The sequence below is a fragment of the Oncorhynchus mykiss genome, chromosome 25 (genome assembly GCF_057628025.1).
Source record: "Oncorhynchus mykiss isolate SJ-2025 chromosome 25, ASM5762802v1, whole genome shotgun sequence".
NCBI lineage: Eukaryota > Metazoa > Chordata > Actinopteri > Salmoniformes > Salmonidae > Oncorhynchus > Oncorhynchus mykiss.
The window spans coordinates 86,075,001-86,095,332 of NC_143046.1; the positions used below are offsets into that span (position 1 = coordinate 86,075,001).

Consider the following 20,332-nt stretch of genomic DNA (forward strand, 5'->3'; position numbering starts at 1 on the left):
TGACAAAAGCTACACAGCAGTGAGTGATAGTGTATTGGTTGGGATCCAGGCTCATGATGTTCTCTATGTATGTAGTATCTTCATTTGACCAGTTTCTCACAGCAGACAAACAGCAGACAAACAGGGTGATCATAATACGATCCTACACACTGAGGAGTAACACCCAAACTCATTGTTCATAAATAGCGTTTCCACGTCTTCGAAATATTGACTGTCTGGCCACCTGCCTCCCAGTTTATGGAAATAGAAACGCTATTGTTGACCTCAAAACACACGCCGTGTTTTCCGATGCTGTGTACTTGACAGCAGTCACATGCTACGGTTTTCCGTCTGTCCCGACATCAAAGCTTCGCAGATAAAGAAGGATATACATCGCTCAGCAGATAAAATGGCTATTTGTAGAGTTCAAATGATTGTCTTCTAAACACGATTTTCAAAAAAAAAAAAAAAGCTTTGACATTATGACAACTGAACTTGGAATGACAAAGTGTAGTGTTGTTTATGTTTTTATGTTAATGGCATAACGTATAGTATAATGTATTTAAACTACATCATGTATAGGCCTAGATGTTATTTAAAGTACATCATCTATAGGCCTAGATGTTATTTAAAGTAAATCTGTATAGGCCTAGATGTTATTTAAAGTACATAATTTATAGGCCTAGATTTTATTTTAAGTAAAGCTGTATAGTCCTAGATGTTATCTAAAGTAAATCATCTATAGGCCTAGATGTTATTTAAAGTAAAGCTTTATAGGCCTAGATGTTATCTAAAGTAAAGCTCTATAGGCCTAGATGTTATTTAAAGTAAAGCTCTATAGACCTAGATGTTATCTAAAGTAAAGCTCTATAGACCTAGATGTTATCTAAAGTAAAGCCTTATAGGCCTAGATGTTATTTAAAGTAAAGCTCTATAGACCTAGATGTTATCTAAAGTTAAGCTGTATAGGCTTTACTGGGTGGCAGCGTAGCCTACTGGTTAGAGCATTGGACTAGTAAACAAAAGGTTGCAAGATCAAATCCCTGAGCTGACAGGGTACAAAATTGCTCTGCCTCTGAATAAGACTGTTCCTAGGCCATCTTTGAAAATAAGAATTTGTTCTTCACTGACTAAAATAAACAGGCCTATGTTGGAATCGGCTAAACTTTGATCATTGAGGTAGTAAATTAATGATAGGAAATGTTAGAAGTTAATGGTTCTCTGAAGAGAGACAGAAGGCTTTGGAATGTGTTTGATAGAGGAGAGCGATGAGTTGATATAGGGAAGACAGACAGATGGATATCTGTAGATTATGAGGTGAGGGGTGAGTTCAGTTCCCCTTAAGGGAGTAATCAGGGTTGGTATCTGGTTACCTTCTTTCCTGTGGAGCTGTAAGGAGGAGGGGTGTCCTAAGCAGGATGCATATAAACTGTAATGTCTGAAATGTTTCGCTGTCTGATTACAGCTGTACAGAACCTTGGGGAATAATTAAACTTGGTTAAAGCTTCTCTAGTGTCCGTGACTTATTTACTCTGAAAAATAAGAACCTAACACCTAGATGTTTTTTAAAGTAAAGATGTATAGGCCTAGATGTTTTAATTTTACATGTTTATTTAACCTTGGTTTATACAGGTTTTTGTTGTAGAGATCAAGGCAAGGTCAATAATGACCAGCCAACGGTGCTCTAGAGATCACAATGATGTGTTAGATGTGTTTGATTGGTAATGAACTTGAAGGACGCATGATACACTGAATCAAGTGCTCTCCGGGTAGTGGTTGAGGCCTCCATATATAAACTCAGCAAAAAAAGAAACGTCCTCTCACTGTCAACTGCGTTTATTTTCAGAAAACTTAACGTGTAAATATTTGTACGATCATAACAAGATTCAACAACTGAGACATAAACTGAACAAGTTCCACAGACATGTGACTAACAGAAATTGAATAATGTGTCCCTGAACAAAGGGAGGTCCAAATCCAAATTAACAGTCAGTATCTGGTGTGGCCACCAGCTGCATTAAGTACTGCAGTGCATCTCCTCCTCATGGACGGCACCAGATTTGCCAGTTCTTGCTGTGAGATGTTACGCCACTTTTCCACCAAGGCACCTGCAAATTCCAGGACATTTCTGGGGGGAATGGCCCTAGCCCTTACCCTCCGATCCAACAGGTTCCAGATGTGCTCAATGAGATTGAGATCGGGCTCTTCGCTGGCCATGGCAGAACACTGACATTCCTGTCTTGCAGGAATCAAGCACAGAATGAGCAGAATGGCTGGTGGCATTGTCATGCTGAAGGGTCATGTCAGGATTAGCCTGCAGGAAGGGTACCACATGAGGGAGGAGGATGTCTTCCCTGTTAGGCACAGCATTGAGATTGCCTGCAATGACATCAAGCTCAGTCCTATGATGCTGTGACACACTGCCCCAGACCATGACGGACCCTCCACCTCCAAATAGATCCCGCTCCAGAGTACAGGCCTCAGTGTAACGCTCATTCCTTTGACGATAAACACGAATCTGACCATCACCCCTGGTGAGACAAAACCGTGACTCGTCAGTGAAGAGCACTTTTTGCCAGTCCTGTCTCGTCCAGCGACAGTGGGTTTGTGCCCATAGGCAACGTTTTTGCCAGTGATGTCTGGTGAGGACCTGCCTTACAACAGGCCTACAAGACCTCACTATTTAAACAGTGTTTTAACCTTTTACAATGAAGATCTGTGGATTTTTACTAGTTATCTTTGAAAGACAGGGTCCTGAAAAAGGGGCATTTCTTTTTTTGCTGAGTTTATAACATCACTCAAATCTAAAGCTGTCAGTAATGTACATCATACCTGCTCCTTTCTGGCCTCCAGAGACAAACAAGCCTAATGCTGGTAATAAAAACCTATTCTCAGCTTGACCTTCCTTATCACGTTTTCAACATGAACAGCTCAGCTCAGCTTGTCATCAACCCACACTCCCAAATATTTGTACACTTTGACATGCTCTATAGTATGTACATCCATTGTAGCAATGACATGATTCGTAACATGCCTGGCATTTGAAAATACCATGCATTTTGTTTAACCCGAATTCAGAACCAGCTTCAAATCATACAGATTCTGTTGTATGGTAACTGCTACCACTTGAATGAAAAACAGGATCATCTGCATAAAAATGAACATCTGCTGTTTCAATATGATCCCCAATGTTGTTGATGAACAACAGTGGACCCAAAATAGTACCTTGCGGAACACCTGAGCACAACTCTATGGACTCTATGGATTTAGAACCATCCGCCGTTACACATGGTGTATGATTTGATAGGTAATTTATAAACCAATCTAGAGCATGACTAGTAATTATACAGCATTTTAACCTTTGCACCAACACCCTGTCGTCCAGGTTAGGGGAGGGTTTGGCTGTTGGGGAGTTGCAACGATGAGACAAGATCTTAATCACGAAATTGGGGGGAAAAAATTGAGTAAAAATTACCAAAAATATATAATATATATGCTTTTTGGATAAGGAGTAGGCTCCGGAAAACCGGGAAATCAGGCTCCGCTTACGTAAATATAATACATAAATTACAGATTGAAGTGAACTGAAATAAAACCTGTATTACAAATAAAAATCTGACAACTCCTCTCAGTTTAGAGTCTACCTCCCCCTCTCCCGCTCTCCTATGGAAACACTTGAGATAAGTTTCTAATTTCCCTGGAGAAGGGTAGACAGGGATGGATATGGATTTCAGATGCTCTCATAGAGAAGTGGGAGCTAAAGCCATCTGTCTGGGAGGCAGAGAGGAGACCCTTGACAGGAGCATTACCATTACACAGTGACAATAACACTTAATCCTACCAGGGGTGCTGGTCTTAGTGTAAAGGCCTGACTGAACCCATCTCAACTATTATATGCATCTCTCAGAGCTGTGAGGGAGACCAGACAGGGATACCACAGGAAGGATAAGAGAGAGAGGGAAGGACTCTTCCTTGGGGGATTTGGCTGCTGTGTCTGTCTGATCTTAATCTCAGGTTAACCCATAACTGAAATCTTACGTAATTTGGTCAGCTGTGTGATTAAATTCTAGCTCTATACATGTTTGTATTTTAAATTTGAGAATTCAAGTATGCAAAGTCTCCACCCTCACGAAAGGAAACTCTCAGCCAAAGTCCCATCAAGTCCAAATAACCAGTGACAAAAACCCAAACACTGGAATTACTGTTATTATCCCACGCATCCCATTCATTCGCGACAGAACCTACATTTTACGTACATCTGTGCACGAGAGATTAGACAACTCCAGTCCTTGGGGGCCGGAGCATTGTCACACTTTCCACCACCCCTTGCAAACACAGCTAATTATACACATTGTATTCTAAACTGAAGATCATGATTAGTTAATTATTGGATTCAGTGTTTGCTGGGACAACAGTGTGACATCAATCAGGCCCCCGAGGAACTGGTCTAGATGATGCTTCAGTTAAGGTGATCGCAAATGTTTTACTTGTTTGACTCAAAACTTTGAGAACTGGGAACTGGGATAACTCTGAGCCATCCACAATGATTAATGGTTGACTAGATTCATTATCAAAGAAACGTCCTATCCTACAGTATCTGAAATGCGGCTTGACATGTGTGTGATGTCCACCTGGCCCGGCTGCTGCTCCAGTTTCAACTGTTATGCCTGCGGCTATGAAACCCTGACCTGTTCACCGGACGTGCTACCTGTCCCAGACCTGCTGTTTTCAACTCTCTAGAGATAGCAGGAGCGGTAGAGATACTCTTAATGATCGGCTATGAAAAGCCAACTGACATTTACTCCTGAGGTGCTGACTTGTTGCACCCTCGACAACTACTGTGATTATTATTATTTGACCCTGTTGTTCATCTATGAACATTTGAACATCTTGGCCATGTTCTGTTATAATCTCCACCAGGCACAGCCAGGCTGGAGCCTGGTTCCTCTCTAGCTTTCTTCCTAGGTTTTGGCTTTTCTAGGGAGTTTTTCCTAGTCACTGTGCTTCTACACCTGCATTGCTTGCTGTTTGGGGTTTTAGACTGGGTTTCTGTACAGCACTTTGTGGCATCAGCTGATGTAAGAAGGGTGAAATAAATACATTTGATTTGATTTGATTTGTGATCTCTGCATATATATTATCTCTAAGCAAATCTAAGTGAACATTTTTTTCTGTTAATCGCCATCAAACACTAATGTGACGATACTTACCATGGTTGTTATTTTCTCTCTCTCTCTCTCTCTCTCTCTCTCTCTCTCTCTCTCTCTCTCTTCTCAGTTTTTACAATAGCAGCCACTTTTCTCATTGTTTGGAGGCCGACGCCCATCTCACAACCCAAAAGCCATGGCAGATGAAGCGGACATGCGCAATGAGCTGGAAAACCTGCAGACAAAGGCGGACCAGATAGCTGATGAGGTAAAAACACACACAAAGACAGCTACCACACACACCTCACACACACCTCCAACCTAAGTGACGGCTCACAGTAGATCTTCATTGTTTCATGAACACAAATGAGATCCACATCAGGGCGCGTCTCAGAGTGCGAGTACTGATTTTAGGATTAATTTAGCCTTTTAGATCGTAATGAATATGGTTATATACGGACAGGAGGATCAGCACTTGTACTCTGAGACGTTTTTCTGAACATGGGCGTTGAGCTCCACACCTGAGACCGAAGCAAACAATTAAGCATCTTCATTACATATCAGAGCTCTGTCAACTTTTTTGTTCTACTTTAGCTACACTGTAAAACAATCTGTACTTGAGGGGAAAGAGACTATGTGGGGTTATGCAAGTCATGAATTAGAAAGATGTGTGAGTGCTGTTTGACTATAAATATACTGTATTGCTCTAAGCTAAGCTGAGTCAACCAGACCCTGCCTGAAACACACCATTTTGTTTTTGGTCTGATACATTGTGTGTGTGTGTGTACATTTGTGTGTGTGTCTTTATTTTGTGAAGAATGTACCGCACATTGCTATCTGTAGCCTACTACTTACCTTGTATTTTACAATCTGTGTAAGTTAATTAACAGATTGTGTTTTAATTTGACAATGAGCTTTGTTTATATTTAGCTAGCTACACTTACACTTTTATTCCGGCTTACATGGATAGAAAGAGATCAAATCTGTGTATGCAAATCATAATATAACCTGTATTTATGCTTTGAGGCAGCCATATTGGGATGACTCCTGTAGCCTACTAGAGACAGCTTTTCAGAGTGGTCACTAGCTGGCACAGCCACAACGTTATACAATCTGATTTTAAACATAACCCTAACCTTAAACCTAACCCTAATGCCTTATCCTAACTCTAAATTAAGACCAAAGAGCTAATATCTGTTTTAATCAATTTTTACAATATACAGTGCCTTGCAAAAGTATTCATCCCCCTTGGTGTTTTTCCTAATTTGTCATATTTTGTCTCATTACAACCTGTATTTTAAATGGATTTTAATTTGGATTTCATGTAATGGACATACACAAAATAGTCCAAATTGGTGAAGTGAAATGAAAATCAATAATAAAAAATGATCTAAAATAAAAAACAGAAAAGTGGTGTGTGCATATGTATTCACCCCCTTTGATACGAAACCCCTAAATAAGATCTGGTGGAAACAATTACCTTCAGAAGTCACATAATTAGTTAAATAAAGTCCACCTGTGTGAAATCTAAGTGTCACATGATCTGTCATATGATCTCAGGATATATACATCTGTTCTGAAAGGCCCCAGAGTCTACAACACCACCAAGCAAGCGGCATCATGAAGACCAAGGAGTTCTCCAAACAGGTCAGGTTGCGGAGAAGTACAGATCAGGGTTGGATTATAAAAAAATATCGGAAACTTTAAACATCCCACGGAGCTCCATTAAATCCATTTTTAAAAAATTGAAAGAATATGGCACCACAACAAACTTGCCAAGAGATGGCCGCCCACCAAAACTCATGGACCAGGCAAGGAAGGCATTAATCAGAGCGGCAACAAGGAGACCAAAGATAACCCTGAAGGAGCTGAAAAGCTCTACAGCGGAGATTGGAGTATCTGTCCATAGGAACAGTTTAAGCCGTACACTCCAGAGTTGGACGTTACGGAAGAGTGGCCAGAAAAAAGCCATTGTTTAAAGAAAAAAATAAGCAAACAAATTTAGTGTTCGCCAATAGGCATGTGGGAGACTCCCTAAACATATGGAGGAAGGTACTCTGGTCAGATGAGACTAAAATTTAGCTTTTTGGCCATCAAGGAAAACGCTATGTCTGGTGCAAACCCAACACCTCTCATCACCCAGAGAATACCATCCCTGTGGGGATGTTTTTCATCGGCAGGGACTGGGAAACTGGTCAGAGTTAAATACAGGGAAATTCTTGAGGGAAACCTTTTTCAGTCTTCAAGAGATTGAAACTGGGACGGAGGTTCACCTTCCAGCAGGACAACGACCCTAAGCATACTGCTAAAGCAACACTCGAGTAAATTTAGGGGAAACATCTTGGAATGGCCTCGTCAAAGCACAAACCTCAATCCAATTGAGAATCTGTGGTATGACTAAAAGATTGCTGTACACCAGCAAAACCTTTCAACTTGAAGGAGCTGGAGCAGTTTTGCCTTGAAGAATGGGCAAAAATCCCAGTGGCTAGATGTGCCAAGCTTATAGAGACAAACCCCAAGAGACTTGCAGCTGTAATTGCTGCAAAAGGTGGCTCTACAAAGTATTGACTTTGAGAGGGTTGAATAGTTATGCCTGCTAAAGCTTTCTGTTTTTTTTTTGTATTTTTTCTTGTTTGTTTCACAATAAAAAATATTTAGCATCTTCAACGTGGTAGACATGTTGTGTAAATTTTAATTCCAGTTTATCAGGCAACAAAATAGGAAAAATGCGAAGGGGGGTGAATACTTTCGCAAGCCACTGTAGCCCATTTAGCAGAAACCACTCCGTTCTACCTCCAGGACAAGACTCGTGACAATATACGTCAATCTGTTACATGAAAGAACCTTTGTTGACTCTTTGAGGTAGTGCCAGCCCTAGGACTGCCTGCTTGGTGTCAATAATAACAGACATCCAGATATTGGCCCATTATCAGCCAAATCCCACTTTGTGTCAAGATCACTTGAGTATTTGACTCGGTTAGTGGACAAAAACCTTGCATGGCACAGGAAGTATTTTTTCTGAAATGGCCATCAGTTTGGTCTGGGTTGATAATCAAAGGGATGACAACATTTGATATAATCACACATCGACACAGATAAATCTCTTGTTTTGTGAACTTTCCTGCATCTTTGGGAAAAGTGGAGTATGATGCATTATTATGATCCCCTACGTCTGTCGCCCCGCAGGGTGAACGTGTGGCGTCTGAGGTCGGTAACAGAATGCACTGTCTAATATCTCACCCTAACATACTGTCGCATGTAGCCTACTGTCCTTGGGTTCATTTGATCACAGATTGACAATGCGTTATAATCTCACGTTAATAATCTCACATTAATGATCCTTGGTTCAGTTGTCTTGTTATCCACATCACTGTTATTCTCTCTCTATTCTCCCCTCTCTGTTATCGAGCACTGCGTGTCAACTACCGTTAGTCAGACATAAGCTCTATTTGTTATAAACTAGGTGTCATGGTTCTGGGTTATTTATCCTACTGTGTCCATGTTCCCATGGTTTTGCTGTGGGTGTTTTAGACAGTGCTAACTGTACATCTCTCTAGCCTGTTCTTTCTGAGTGGGGCACAGCCTTAATTCAGATGGCCAGAATAACACACTAGCTCAAATGGACCTATTAAACATTCAGGAAGGGATAATGTAATCCAGCCAGGCTCTGGAGAGAGAGCGAGACGAGAGAGAGAGAGAGATTGGATAAGTAAAGGAATGGGAGGGAGGCCGGGAGGAAGGGAAGGAGGGAGGGAGGAAAGGGAGGAGGGAGGAAAGGGAGGAGGGAGAGCGGGAGATTGAGGAGGGGAAGGGAGAAGCAGAGCAGATGAGAGGGAAAGGGAGATCGAGTGAGATAAACACAGAGGGATGTAGATGTATGAAAAGGGGGATAGATGGAAAAAGAGGGAAAGAGTGAGGAGAACTGGTCAAAAATCCAGTGGGAATGTGAAGAATTTTTAGCTCACTGTGGGTTAATGTTAATATGTTAATGGTATGTTAATGATATAGCTCACTGTGTGTCAATGTTAATGATATGTTAATGATACAGCTCACTGTGTGTCAATGTTAATATGTTAATGATATGTTAATGATATAGCTGACTGTTTGTCAGGTGTATTCCCCACCAGGTGTATTCCCCACCAGGTGTATTCATCACCAGGTTTATTCCCCACCAGGTGTATTCATCACCAGGTGTATTCATCACCAGGTGTATTCCCCACCAGGTGTATTCATCACCAGGTGTATTCCCCACCAGGTGTATTCATCACCAGGTGTATTCCCCACCAGGTGTATTCCCCACCAGGTGTATTCCCCACCAGGTGTATTCATCACCAGGTGTATTCCCCACCAGGTGTATTCCCCACCAGGTGTATTCATCACCAGGTGTATTCCCCACCAGGTGTATTCCCCACCAGGTGTATTCATCACCAGGTGTATTCCCCACCAGGTGTATTCCCCACCAGGTGTATTCCCCACCAGGTGTATTCATCACCAGGTGTATTCCCCACCAGGTGTATTCATCACCTGGTGTATTCCCCACCAGGTGTATTCCCCACCAGGTGTATTCCCCACCAGGTGTATTCATCACCTGGTGTATTCCCCACCAGGTGTATTCATCACCTGGTGTATTCCCCACCAGGTGTATTCATCACCAGGTGTATTCCCCACCAGGTGTATTCCCCACCAGGTGTATTCCCCACCAGGTGTATTCCCCACCAGGTGTATTCATCACCAGGTGTATTCATCACCAGGTGTATTCATCACCAGGTGTATTCATCACCAGGTGTATTCCCCACCAGGTGTATTCATCACCAGGTGTATTCATCACCAGGTGTATTCATCACCAGGTGTATTCCCCACCAGGTGTATTCATCACCAGGTGTATTCCCCACCAGGTGTATTCCCCACCAGGTGTATTCCCCACCAGGTGTATTCATCACCAGGTGTATTCCCCACCAGGTGTATTCCCCACCAGGTGTATTCATCACCAGGTGTATTCCCCACCAGGTGTATTCCCCACCAGGTGTATTCATCACCAGGTGTATTCCCCACCAGGTGTATTCCCCACCAGGTGTATTCCCCACCAGGTGTATTCCCCACCAGGTGTATTCATCACCAGGTGTATTCCCCACCAGGTGTATTCATCACCAGGTGTATTCATCACCAGGTGTATTCATCACCAGGTGTATTCCCCACCAGGTGTATTCATCACCAGGTGTATTCCCCACCAGGTGTATTCATCACCTGGTGTATTCCCCACCAGGTGTATTCATCACCAGGTGTATTCATCACCAGGTGTATTCCCCACCAGGTGTATTCATCACCTGGTGTATTCCCCACCAGGTGTATTCATCACCAGGTGTATTCATCACCAGGTGTATTCCCCACCAGGTGTATTCATCACCAGGTGTATTCATCACCTGGTGTATTCCCCACCAGGTGTATTCATCACCAGGTGTATTCATCACCAGGTGTATTCCCCACCAGGTGTATTCATCACCAGGTGTATTCCCCACCAGGTGTATTCATCACCAGGTGTATTCCCCACCAGGTGTATTCCCCACCAGGTGTATTCATCACCAGGTGTATTCATCACCAGGTGTATTCCCCACCAGGTGTATTCATCACCAGGTGTATTCCCCACCAGGTGTATTCATCACCAGGTGTATTCCCCACCAGGTGTATTCATCACCAGGTGTATTCCCCACCAGGTGTATTCATCACCTGGTGTATTCCCCACCAGGTGTATTCCCCACCAGGTGTATTCATCACCAGGTGTATTCCCCACCAGGTGTATTCATCACCAGGTGTATTCCCCACCAGGTGTATTCCCCACCAGGTGTATTCATCACCAGGTGTATTCATCACCAGGTGTATTCCCCACCAGGTGTATTCCCCACCAGGTGTATTCATCACCAGGTGTATTCATCACCAGGTGTATTCCCCACCAGGTGTATTCATCACCAGGTGTATTCATCACCAGGTGTATTCCCCACCAGGTGTATTCCCCACCAGGTGTATTCATCACCAGGTGTATTCATCACCAGGTGTATTCCCCACCAGGTGTATTCATCACCAGGTGTATTCCCCACCAGGTGTATTCATCACCAGGTGTATTCATCACCAGGTGTATTCCCCACCAGGTGTATTCATCACCAGGTGTATTCCCCACCAGGTGTATTCATCACCTGGTGTATTCCCCACCAGGTGTATTCCCCACCAGGTTTATTCATCACCAGGTGTATTCCCCACCAGGTGTATTCATCACCAGGTGTATTCCCCACCAGGTGTATTCATCACCAGGTGTATTCCCCACCAGGTGTATTCATCACCTGGTGTATTCCCCACCAGGTGTATTCCCCACCAGGTGTATTCCCCACCAGGTGTGAGGTACAGTTCAGTAGTAGAGAAGAGATTCATCTGACAACTCTCTAATATGGGTGTTTTCTCTCCACAGTCGCTGGAGAGCACTCGGCGTATGCTGGCCATGGTTGAGGAGGTAAGGTCATGTCAACATTACATTACATTACACACACACTTTACCCGGTGAAAATAAATATAAATCATGCTTAACATAAATCACTTTTTGGTATTTAACGTACTGGTATATTTCAACCCAGTGGATGTGTAGCTATGGGGTGTGTGTTAAATCATCTGTCAGTAGCAGAGGCATGGTGTTGGCCTGGTGAGTTTGGGTGTTTCCTACAGCGTTACCTTCTATAGATCTGCTTCTCCATCTACTTCTTATCTGTACACACACACACACACACACACACACACACACAGTTCTCTTATTCTAATGGAGAGACAAATTAAACTTCCTAATTTCCGCGTGAAATATAAGCACTTGTACTTCCTTTGTAGTGATGTTTAATTTTTGGTTCAGTTTTACATAATTTGTTTTACAAAAAAAAGCACATCTCCTTGCGTTTTAGAGTTTGACTCCTCCTAGTCGAGGGACTAGCCTCAGTTCAACAACACTCCTACTTCCTGGAAGACAATGGCTGAATAGTGCTTTAAGTGTACCGTGTATCTGTGACTGTGTCTGTTTCCAGAGTGCTTTAAATTGTAGAGGATGAAGGGCCAATATCCCAGTATGTATAATGCATGAGTAGGTCCACAGGAGGTTTGTGGCACCTTAATTGGGGAGAACAGGTTCACGGTAATGGCTGGAGAGGAATAGGTGAAATGGTATCAAATACATCAAACACCTGGTTTCCATGGTTTCCAGGTGTTTGAAGCCATTCCATTTCGCTCCGTTTCGGCCATTATTATGAGCCGTCCTCCCCTCAGCAGCCTCCTGAAAGTAGGTAGCTACACATACATACAGCCAACGCTGTATATAACCCTGGGCCACAACATGGATTTAATATGTATGGCTGTTACAAACATACCTTCTAGGATATAGTATGTTCCCGAGTGGCGCAGTGGTCTAAGACACTACATCTCAGTAAAAGAGGCGTCAATGCATTACCTGGTTTGAATCCAGGCTGCATCACATCGGGCCGTGATTGGGAGTCCCATAGGGAGGTGCACAATTGGCCCGGCGTCGTCCGGGTTTGGCCGGGGTAGGCTTTCAATGTAAATAAGAATTTGTTCTTATCAACTGACCTGCCTAGTTAAATAAAGGTTAAATAAACAACAACAAAAATAAACATTGAGCTTCAGCAATACAACGTGTGTCTGTAGGCTAGTGCTCCCCCAGTTAAAACACTGAAGAGGAAGGGGGTGAGGTTTCAGTGCTTGGTTGTAGTACAGTGCATTCGGAAATTATTCAGACCCCTTGACTTTGTCCACATTTTGTTATTCTAAAATGGATTAAATAATCACCCCTCATCAATCTAGACACAATACCCCATAATAACAAAGTGAAAACAATGTTTTTAGACATTTTTGCAAAAGTATTAAAAATGTAAAACTGTAATATTCACATTTACATAAGTATTCAGGACCCTTTCTCGAAGTACTATGTGCATGAGTACTATGTTATTGTTTACCTAGGCTCACACCACTCCTAGAGTAATACCTTCTTTATTTCACTGATGTTGTTCGTTCACACGTAGGACACTGACCTGTCAAACACCACGTTTATAGTTGTAGCTCTTTCACGGCTATGAGGCTTGGTTGTTAAGAAAAATACCGTAGTTCTTTAGCTACCAAGGCTTTGAGAAACCCACCCACCCAGGTCAATACTTTTCCAAATATCAAATTACAGACTTCTTCTCTCAAGCACAGGGTGATAGCCGTTGAGTGGGCTTTGAACTAGGGACACTAGGCTAATAGAATCAGCTAAGAGTGCGTATTAGTGCATGGAGCGTATCTGTTCAGTGCAATGGAAGCCCTCTCTTTGACTGAGTGGGGGTGTTTCGTTTTATGGAGGTTGTGAATATGTTGACTGATGGTTTCCTGGGCTATCCATCTCCTTGATGTAATGTTGTTCGACTCTGCCTCTGTCCTCTAATCTGTCTTTAATCAGCCCCACAAACTGAGTTATCCGCTGAGCCGCCCTGTTATGAAGCGTTATAACACTACGTAAGGTTGTCATTGACTGAGATGTCATAGACTTGACTGGGGTTTATGAGTTTAGCAATGGAGCATACAGTGGAGCATCAGGCACATATTCCAGTTGACTATTTCAATGCAAAGATTTGAACCAACTAGCGACAGAGGGGTTAAATCTACCTGTCTTTCCCCCATGTACGCATTGAGCCGTTCAGGATGAGAAGAGAGAGAGACAGTATTATAGTCTGTTAAATCAGGACTCTGTTGAAATGGTGGAGGGAGAGAGAGACAGTATTATAGTCTGTTAAATCAGGACTCTGTTAAAATGGTGGAGGGAGGGAGAGACAGTATTATAGTCTGTTATATCAGGACTCTGTTAAAATGGTGGAGGGAGGGAGAGACAGTATTATAGTCTGTTAAATCAGGACTCTGTTGAAATGGTGGAGGGAGGGAGAGACAGTATTATAGTCTGTTATATCAGGACTCTGTTGAAATGGTGGAGGGAGGGAGAGACAGTATTATAGTCTGTTATATCAGGACTCTGTTGAAATGGTGGAGGGAGGGAGAGACAGTATTATAGTCTGTTAAATCAGGACTCTGTTGAAATGGTGGAGGGAGGGAGAGACAGTATTATAGTCTGTTATATCAGGACTCTGTTGAAATGGTGGAGGGAGAGAGAGACAGATTTATAGTCTGTTATATCAGGACTCTGTTGAAATGGTGGAGGGAGGGAGAGACAGTATTATAGTCTGTTATATCAGGACTCTGTTGAAATGGTGGAGGGAGGGAGAGACAGTATTATAGTCTGTTATATCAGGACTCTGTTGAAATGGTGGAGGGAGGGAGAGACAGTATTATAGTATGTTAAATCAGGACTCTGTTGAAATGGTGGAGGGAGGGAGAGACAGTATTATAGTCTGTTATATCAGGACTCTGTTGAAATGGTGGAGGGAGGGAGAGACAGTATTATAGTCTGTTATATCAGGACTCTGTTGAAATGGTGGAGGGAGGGAGAGACAGTATTATAGTCTGTTAAATCAGGACTCTGTTGAAATGGTGGAGGGAGGGAGAGACAGTATTATAGTCTGTTATATCAGGACTCTGTTGAAATGGTGGAGGGAGGGAGAGACAGTATTATAGTCTGTTAAATCAGGACTCTGTTGAAATGGTGGAGGGAGGGAGAGACAGTATTATAGTCTGTTATATCAGGACTCTGTTGAAATGGTGGAGGGAGAGAGAGACAGATTTATAGTCTGTTATATCAGGACTCTGTTGAAATGGTGGAGGGAGGGAGAGACAGTATTACAGTCTGTTATATCAGGACTCTGTTGAAATGGTGGAGGGAGGGAGAGACAGTATTATAGTCTGTTATATCAGGACTCTGTTGAAATGGTGGAGGGAGAGAGAGACAGTATTATAGTCTGTTAAATCAGGACTCTGTTGAAATGGTGGAGGGAGAGAGAGACAGTATTATAGTCTGTTATATCAGGACTCTGTTAAAATGGTGGAGGGAGAGAGAGACAGTATTATAGTCTGTTAAATCAGGACTCTGTTGAAATGGTGGAGGGAGAGAGAGACAGTATTATAGTCTGTTATATCAGGACTCTGTTGAAATGGTGGAGGGAGAGAGAGGAAAATAATCAATGCTGCTAGTCAGGTGGAGAGACGGGATCTCCAGAGAGACGGGATCTGAAGAACATATGTAAATCCCTCATCTCTCAGACAGACAGACAGACAGGCAGGCAGGCTCTAGAATGTAGGAAGAGATGGACAAGATGACACTGACAAAAGGTGAAAAGACAGACAGACAGACACAGACAGACAGACAGACAGAGACAGACAGACAGACAGACAGACAGACAGACAGACAGAGACAGACAGAGACAGACAGAGACAGACAGACAGACAGACAGACAGACAGACAGACAGACAGACAGACAGACAGACATTCTAGAATGTAGGATGAGATGGACAAGATGACTCTGACAAAAGGTGAACATCGTAGGTAATATATGTATGGAAACACTTTTGAAATCTGTCCTGCTCCTAGTGAATGTTTGGTGGGAAAGTGGCAGCTTCAAATACACAGTCATAGCAGTGTCATATGTCTCCATGTAATTGGGTCATTATGTGAAATTGAACCGTAAATAATACATGTTGAAGAGAAGCATCTGGCGCCATCAAGTCTATTTCCATGCCTCGTACTTTCTCTACATTTCTCAAATCTATATGTAGGTATGCTAGCTGTATTAAAATGACCTGCACTAAATCATTCATGGTCTGAACAGGGCCGGATTAATGCAGGGGCTTACCGGGGTTGAAGCCCCTGGGCCCAGGCCCGTGGGAGGCCCAGGCCCGTGGGAGGCCCAGGCCCGTGGGAGGCAAACATTATTATTATAATAATATCTATATACCGTTTATATTGTACACTATATATTAGATACAGTGCCTTCAGGAAGTAGTCACACCCCTTGATTTTCCCACATTTTGTTATGTTGTAACCTGAATCAAAAATGTTTTCAATTACAATTTATTTATTTATTTTTCCCCACAATATCCAATAAAGTCAAAGTGGATTTTTTTTTTTTTTTTAATTTATGTTTACAAATGAATAAAAAATGAAAAGCTGAAATGTCAATACGTATTCGACCCCTTTGTTATGGCAGGTCTAAATAAGCTCAAGAGTAAAAATGTGTTTAACAAAGTCATATAATAAGTTACATGGACTCTGTCATATTGTAAGTTACTCAATGGACTCAATCTGTGTGCAATAATAATGTTGAACGAGATTTTCGAATGACTACTTCATCTCTGTACCCCACACATAACGTTATCTGTAAGGTCCCCCAGTCGAGCAGTGACATTCAAACACAGATTCATCAACAAAGACCAGGGAGGTTTTCAAATGCGTCGCAAAGAAGGGGACCTATTGGTAGACTGGTAGAAATAAAAAAGCAGACATTGAATATCCCTTTGAGTATTTATTTTTTGTTAACCCCTTTTTTTCTCCCCAATTTCATGGCATCCAATTGGTAGTTACAGTCTTGTCTCTTCTCTGCAACTCGGGAGAGACGAAGGTCGAAAGACATGTGTCCTCCGAAACACAACCCAACGAAGCCACACGGCTTCTTGACACAACGCACACTTAACCCGGAAGCCTGCCGCACCAATGTGTCGGAGGAAACACTGTACACCTGGCAACCGTGTCAGAGTGCACAGAAATCTCTGATGCGCGATGGGACAAGGACATCCCTGCCGGCCAAGCCCTCTCCTAACCCGGACAACACTGGGCCAATTGTGCACCACCCCATAGGTCTCCCGGTCACTGCCGGTTGCGACAGAGAATGGACTCGAACCCAGAATCCCTAGTGGCACAGCTGCGATGTAGTGCTTTAGACCACTGCGCCACTCAGAAATTTGTTGTTATTAAATATATTATATGAATCATGCCTTGAACTGAATCCATCCACAGTATTCTGCCAACAATGCCTTAGTGTTCATCACGGACCACTGAGTCAAATAGAACCCATTTCTAAAACCTCTTATCAAGTTGGTTTAGTAGCATGAACTGGGAATTTGACATGTTGGACTGATATTCTGATTGTCTGTTTGTTTTATACCTGCAGAGTAGTTATAAAGCTGTCAGTTCCACTTTAAGTTATTAATTTACACTTTGGACGGTGTATCAATACATCCACTCACTACAAAGATACAAGCGTCCTTCCTAACTCAGTTGCCGTAGAGGAAGGAAACTGCTCAGGGATTTCCAATGAGGCCAATGGTGACTTTAAAACAGTTACAGAGTTTAATGGCTGTGATAGGAGAAAACTGAGGATGGATCAGCAACATTGTAGTTACTAACACAATACTAACCTAATCGACAGAAGGAAAAGAAGGAAGTCTGTACAGAATAAAAATATTCCAAAACATGCATCCTGCTTGCAACAAGGCACCAAAGTAATACTGCAAAAAATGTGGCAAAGCAATTCACTTTTTGTCCTGGATACAAAATGTTTTGTTTGGGACAAATCCAATACAACACTACTGAGTATCACTCTTCATTTTTTAAGCATAGTGGTGGCTGCATCATGTTATAGGTATAAACTTGAGAATAAACTGGATGATCTCCATTCGAGACTATCCTACCAACAGGATATTAAAAACTGTAATATCTTATGTTTCACCAAGTTGTGACTGAACAACGACACAGATAATACTGTATACAGTTGGCTTTGTTTTCAGTGAATCGACAGGACAGAACAGCTACTTCTGGTAAGAAGAGGGGTGGGGGTGTGTGTCTATTTGTCAATAACATGTGGTGCTCAAGGTGATAAGCTGTAGACCACACTATCTACCAAGAGAGTTTTCATCTATATTTTCTGTAGCCGTTTAGTTACCACCACAAACCGATGTTGGCACTGAGACAGCACTCAACAAGCTGTATAAGTAAACAAGAAAATGCTTGTCCAGAGGTGGCACTCCTATTGGTCAGGAACATTAATGCAGGCAAACTTAAATGCATGTTAATCTAATTTCTACCAGCATGTCACATGTGCAACCAGAGGAAAAATAAACTCTAGACCACCTTTACTCCACACACAGAGACGCATACAAAGCTCTTCCTTGTCCTCCATTTGGCAAATATGACCATAATTACATCCTCCTGATTCCTTCTTACAAGCAAAAACTAAAGCAGGAAGTACCAGTGACTCGCTCTATAGGGAAATGGTCAGATGATGTGGATGCTACACTACAGGACTGTTTTGCTAGCACAGGCTGGAATATGTTCTGGGATTCATGCAATGGCATTGAGGAGTATACCACCTCAGTCACCGGGCTCATAAATAAGTGCATCGACAACGTCGTCTCCACAGGGAACGTTCGTACATATCCCAATCAGAAGCCATGCAGTACAGGCAAAATCCTCACTGAGCTAAAGGCTAGAGCAAACACTTTCAAGGAGCGGGACACTAATCCGGACGCCTATAAGAAATCATACTATACCTTCAGATGAACCATCAAACAGGCAAAGCATCAATAGAGGACTAAGATTGAATCCTACTACACCGTCTCTGATGCTCGTCAGATGTGGCAGGGCTTGCAATTGATGAGGGAAAAAAAACGATTTAATCATTGTTAGAATATGGCTGTAACGTAACAAAATGTGGAAGAAGTCAAGGGGTCTGAATACTTTCCGTATTTAAAGTGTCTTGAAACGATGTTTGGTCACCTTGAGCTGCCAGGACAGTTTCAATGCTCCTTGGCATAGATTCTACAGGTGGACCTAAACCACGCCATATCATCCATTTTGTATCTCTCATTTACTCAAGTGTTTCCTTTATTTTGTTAGTTACTAGTTGTCTACAGTCGGGAAAGCAGCCATTTGGGCAGCATGCAGATCAAATATACAGCGTGTTGAGTTGTGGCCATAGACATTTAATCCATAGAAGGGTTTTTGAACCTCTTACCCTGGCAATTTGAGTGTTAAATTCATGGGTACAAGTCCTTACTTGAACGGGAACTGCCATCTATAGATTATATTTCTATGGTAGTTTGCAGATTGCCTTTCGTGAATTTCAAGTGACATTTGCAGGAAAAACGTACAGTTTGGAAAGCAAATCAAATCAAATTTATTTATATAGCCCTTCGTACATCAGCTGATATCTCAAAGTGCTGTACAGAAACCCAGCCTAAAACCCCAAACAGCAAGCAATGCAGGTGTAGAAGCACATGAAATGAAAGCACATGCCTACCTTTGAAAAGAGAAGACTAATCTGTCTGTTGAACCAATAGAAACAACAAAACAATACAAGTCCAAAGAGCATCTGCCATCACCATGACTAGTAGCCCATGGCTTCATCTTCATCATTAGGTGAGTCACTGTGCCACTGGAAATAGTATTTAGTAGCCTACTGTAATCCGGGCCAAGGTATGAATATCATATGTCATGCAACCAACCCTGGCCATCCAATGGCTCGGCAGCAAGGGGATACAGGGGTGGGGGGCTCGTTGTCATATCAATTGCAGATCAGTACAGGAGACATCGATAAAATCAAAGACAATCTCCATCTTACTGCCAGTAACACACCTCTCTCTCTCTCTCTCTCTCTCTCTCTCTCTCATATACACAATAGTGTCTTGTATACTAGGCTACTATATAGTGTGATGATAAAGTCTTTCTGCCCATAAATAGTGGGCTAGGGAGCCATATCATGGAGCACTCTCGCCCACCACGGGTGTTTGTGATTCACTCCGTCATGAATCCTGAGGACTGGTAGTCATAACAACAGAGTAAGTTGTTAGAGCCCTACTACTGTATAGGTGAGGAGAAGTGAGTGGTGACTTGACAGAATGAATCGGGATGTGCACCGTTAAACATACATGTCCCTGTCAGATTCAAAGAGAGGACATGTACGTCAACCTGTTTTTCCTCTATCTTAAGATTCCTTTCTGTTGATTCCAGAAGCACTTTGAACAAAACCTATGCAAAGCCAGAAGATGTAATCCTCTTTCCCACCCACATATCCTCGACCTCAACGGTTTCATAGCTCAGTTGTTGATGTGTGAGTACTGACAGGGGGAAAAAAAGAAGTCTGATAGATGTGATCGGTCATGTCATTAGGCCTGTCTCTCAACATTTACATATTAACATTTTAGTAAATTAGCAGACGCTCTTACAGTCAGTGCATTCCAGTGGTGCTCTG

General features: G+C 42.5%; 1 protein-coding gene across 6 annotated transcripts in view; it reads left to right on the forward strand.

The window, feature by feature from the left end:
- Positions 1–20,332, forward strand: part of LOC110505907 (synaptosomal-associated protein 25-B) — an 81,271-nt gene that overhangs the window by 33,310 nt on the left and 27,629 nt on the right. For all 6 annotated transcript variants that reach the window (XR_016492066.1, XR_016492067.1, XR_016492068.1 and 3 more), the window contains exons 2-3: positions 5,257–5,394; positions 11,584–11,625. Coding sequence is in view for 2 of the 6 variants with exons in the window: in XM_036962705.2 (XP_036818600.1) it covers positions 5,323–5,394; positions 11,584–11,625 (114 nt within the window). In the remaining 4 variants the exon portion in view is untranslated. The remainder of the gene's footprint in view (positions 1–5,256; positions 5,395–11,583; positions 11,626–20,332) is intronic.